The following is a 3,774-nucleotide window of genomic DNA, read 5'->3' on the forward strand; positions in this document are numbered from 1 at the left end:
ATATAAAATACTGGCAGCATTCTCAATTTACTATAAATGGAACCTCAGAATGCTTGGTGGTATGACTGCTCTTGTCTCTCTAAGCCCCGTGGGATCCCGGGAAACAGCACAATGCAGGACTGAGTCCTTATCAAACCTGCTGCTCGCCTGCTGTCTGAGGAGAGGCCTTACCAAGGCGATGCAGAACCACCCATCAGTCACCTGTCATCGACTTCAGAATTCAAATCTTATAATAAGAGTTTACTAAAGTGCAGTCCATACATCAGGAACACAGGCCTTGCAAGGCCATGGCAGACGGTAGAGAGTGGCTAATACACAAAGAGACTCGATGCGGCTGGAAGTGTAATTCCACATCTTTGAGTGAAAACTAGATTTGTGAAGCCCTTGCTCTTTCTAATATTGAGCTTGGTATTATCTAGGAAACAAAAGAAGTTCACCAGTGGGAGCCGGCATCCGCCAACTGAGCACAATTAAAAGAAAACACAGGCACGGGCCATGCTTTTTAAACACAACGCATACTTTAAAGAAGCTGACTATTTATATAGAAATAACTATTGTTTTAAATTAACTAGAAGAGGAAACTGATACCCTGAGACTATTGCCTAGAAACTGTCAAACTGTTTGATATGTAATTGTCCAATTGTCTCACAAAAAAACTGTACATTTCTGGTTTCTGCTTGTGACAGATGTACATTCTGTATAGGAAGCCAGTGCCCTTAGGAAGGCTAGAGGAGGTCTGTGCGGTTATCATAAGAATACACACAATTATTAGAAACTCGTTTTGTAAAGCTTCCTATTTACTCAAACTGTCAAGTCCTAAAATAGTAAGGCCCTGTTCTAAGAGACTGAAAATGAGAAACAGAAACAACACGCAGCATAAGCCTAACGCCTATACCTAATTACATCTCTAACCAACTGGAATTTTGCTGACAATTGGGCTCTATTTCCGTGATTACATTAGGCTATTGTCTTCAGTATCCCAGCCCCACCCTCCCCAAAGCATCTGAAAGTGAAGAAAATATCATGAACACTTGTCACAATAAAAACACCAATTAAGGACTTTAACTGAAATCCTTGTTTAAAGAGCTTACATTTTAATTTATGATGAACACAAACTCCTCTTAAATGCAACACATGTCAGTTTTTCCCCTCTCCCTACAGAGAGCTTATGAGCTGCTGTCCATGGTGGCACCCGCTGGCTGTATGCGGCAACAGCGCCACCACAGAAACATCCAAGTTGCAGCCTATGTCTGCTTCTTAAGGCAGATGTGCTGGGTTGGTTGCATTTTGCATTGCCAACGTCTCCGTAATTCTAAGTTGCACGACTTCATTTGAAGCCATAGCTCTCAAAAGCATAAGAACCTCCCACACCCATGTGTAGTGGGAGAGGATGCCTTGATTTTCAAGATACGGGACCTTCCTCTGTGCTTCTCTATGAATCCCTTGGACACTTTAGCCCCTTTTAGACCCTCAAACTAAGCACCATCCTGCAAGCCAGGAAGTCTTCAAAAGCTTTGCTCAATCAATTTGCTGGCCGCTTTCTTTAATTGAAGTTTCCTTGAGACTGAACAGTATATTGAAATATAATTTGAAATATGGGCAGTAATGAATAACCAATGTCCACTGACTTCAAAAAGAAAAAAAAGTTTTAAAATTCTACAATTACGGTGATATGAGGCTGTGCTTCTGTGAACATCCCTTGAAACGATTTCAAAGTAATTGTAACAGTATCGTGCCCTTCCCCTGGCCACTGATGGGAAGGGAAGAATGGGGAGCGCTCCACGGTACTCTGCTTCAAGTACAGAGATATGCAGTAGAAATACCGTAAGGAAATTCCTCTGGGCAGGCACCACAGCGCCGAAACTTTGGGAGGTCAGTATCTTAACCAAGATTGAGCTATCTTGTTTCCTTCCCAAATCCATTCCACCCAAATGAGGCGTTTGTGTTACAATTTATTGTTCCCTAGACGCCCAAATCACCCATCTGCCTCTGGAGTTTCTAGTCGGTAATTAAGGCACTATCCATTACAACCGCCAAGTGCACCAAGTGAGGAGGAGGAGGGCGCAGGAAATGAAGGGGGAGAACCCACTTTAAAAGAGCCAGGCCCTGAGCGCACAGAGCCCTTCACCCCAGCTGGGACCCTCCGCCTGCCCACCCCAGTGCAGCGCGAAGCCAAGTTAGCAAGAGCCGCAGGGCCAGCTCCCCACGACACACAGGGGGCTTCGCACTGGGCCATACCTTGGAAGAGGAAGGCTTTCGTCCCATTATGCAGTCCTGGGACTTGGCGCACTCCAGCTGTGGACTCCCCAAGTTCTAACTCTGATAAGACGTCAATCTGTAGGGAGGGGTCCACACCAAGTCCCCAAACTGGTGGGAGTGGAGAGGGGTAGGAAAGAAAGGAAGAGAGAAAGAAAGGGGGCCATTAAAACGCAAGCTTCCACAGCAGCAAAGAAAGCACGCGTCTTGGAGACAATATTTGGAAGTGCTGACAAGAGGCAACACGCTTCTCCACAGGGAGAGCCTTACCTGGACGCGCTGTCAAGCTTAAAATAGCAGAGCGCTGGGTCCCATCTCCTGACCTACTTTAAGCCCCTCTCTGTACAAAGTTCCCCCACAGCCACAGACCCTAAGGGTGTGACCCGCCTTGCTGTCGCCAGGACAAGCACAGAAAGGACTCAAATGCAAACCCTCCAGAGGTCCCCAATCCAGAGGGAAACCGGGCGGCGACCCCATGGCGGGGAGCATCCCGGCCCAGCTCGGCGGCCACTCACCCGCTTCGAGCCCGAGGATCACGCAGAACGTTCTCAGTAATACCCGGGATTCCATGGCGTGCATCGTCTCAGTCCATCGTCTCCCTCTTTAAAAATAAAGATAAAAACCAAGAGGTACTGGGAGTGAAGCGGGAAAGCCGAGCTGGCCCCTCCTGCGACCGCCTCGGCGTCGCCACCCGGACTCAGACACCTAAGACCGAGTGGGGCGGCCCCCCCGGGTGCGCGCCGAACTTGGAGCCGCCTCTGCGCGCATCGCTCCCGCACGCGGCGGGCCGCAGCCAGGTCAGGCTCGCGGGGACCTGCGGAGACCTGCACCGAGCGGCGCCCCGCCGAGCCACGCGGCCGGGGCGCGCACGCGGAGGAAGGGAGGCGGCTCCGGGAAAGCCGGGCCGGGCCGCCCCGCACCCGTCCGCGCTCCCGCGCCTGAACCTGTTGGAAAGGCGGAGACAATGGCGAGAGCCTGGAGCCGCCGAGACCGCTCCGGGAGGGCGGGGCGCGAGCCGGGGCGCGGGCGGGCGGCCTCTTTCCCCCCCACCCCCCGCACACGCAGCGCCCGGTCCAGCCAACCCTGCCCGCAGCGATCCTCCACCACCCTCACCAGCCTGCAACCGCAGTCTCCGCTCGGGATCCTAGGATCTCAAGCCAAGTGCCAAGTTGATGGGCGGCGTTTGCACTCACCCCCTCGAAATCGGGAGCTTGTCTCCAAACCCGGCGAGAGAAAGGACCACCCAGCCGCAGAAGGCGAGGTTGCAAAGAAAGGCACCCGGCCGCCTCGGGCAAAAGAGGGAAGCCCTCACTTAGACGCTCACACCACTCGGCAGCCCCAGGCGCAGGGCACCCCCTCCCGGGCGGGAAAAGGAACCCAGCCAAAGCACACAGGACTCCTAGGTGAAGCTGGACAGGCTAGGGAGACAGGCGGAGATGGGTAGTGAGCAGGGGAAGCCTGGCCAGCCCTGACTGAGGGGCTCTCTGCCCAGGGCGGGGCGCTGGAGAGCCTCCAGGC

General features: G+C 52.5%; 1 protein-coding gene across 1 annotated transcript in view; it reads right to left on the reverse strand.

Moving 5' to 3' along the window:
- The window catches only part of Nell2 (neural EGFL like 2), a 307,008-nt gene extending 303,449 nt beyond the window's left edge, over window positions 1–3,559 (reverse strand). The window contains exons 1-3 of the mRNA XM_032885482.1: window positions 3,450–3,559; window positions 2,772–2,857; window positions 2,239–2,367 (exon numbers count right to left, since the gene is read on the reverse strand). Coding sequence (XP_032741373.1) covers window positions 2,239–2,367; window positions 2,772–2,835 — 193 coding nt within the window. The 5' untranslated portion in view covers window positions 2,836–2,857; window positions 3,450–3,559. The remainder of the gene's footprint in view (window positions 1–2,238; window positions 2,368–2,771; window positions 2,858–3,449) is intronic.
- Window positions 3,560–3,774: the final 215 nt, after the last annotated feature.

The sequence above is a fragment of the Rattus rattus genome, chromosome 1, assembly GCF_011064425.1.
Source record: "Rattus rattus isolate New Zealand chromosome 1, Rrattus_CSIRO_v1, whole genome shotgun sequence".
Lineage (NCBI taxonomy): Eukaryota > Metazoa > Chordata > Mammalia > Rodentia > Muridae > Rattus > Rattus rattus.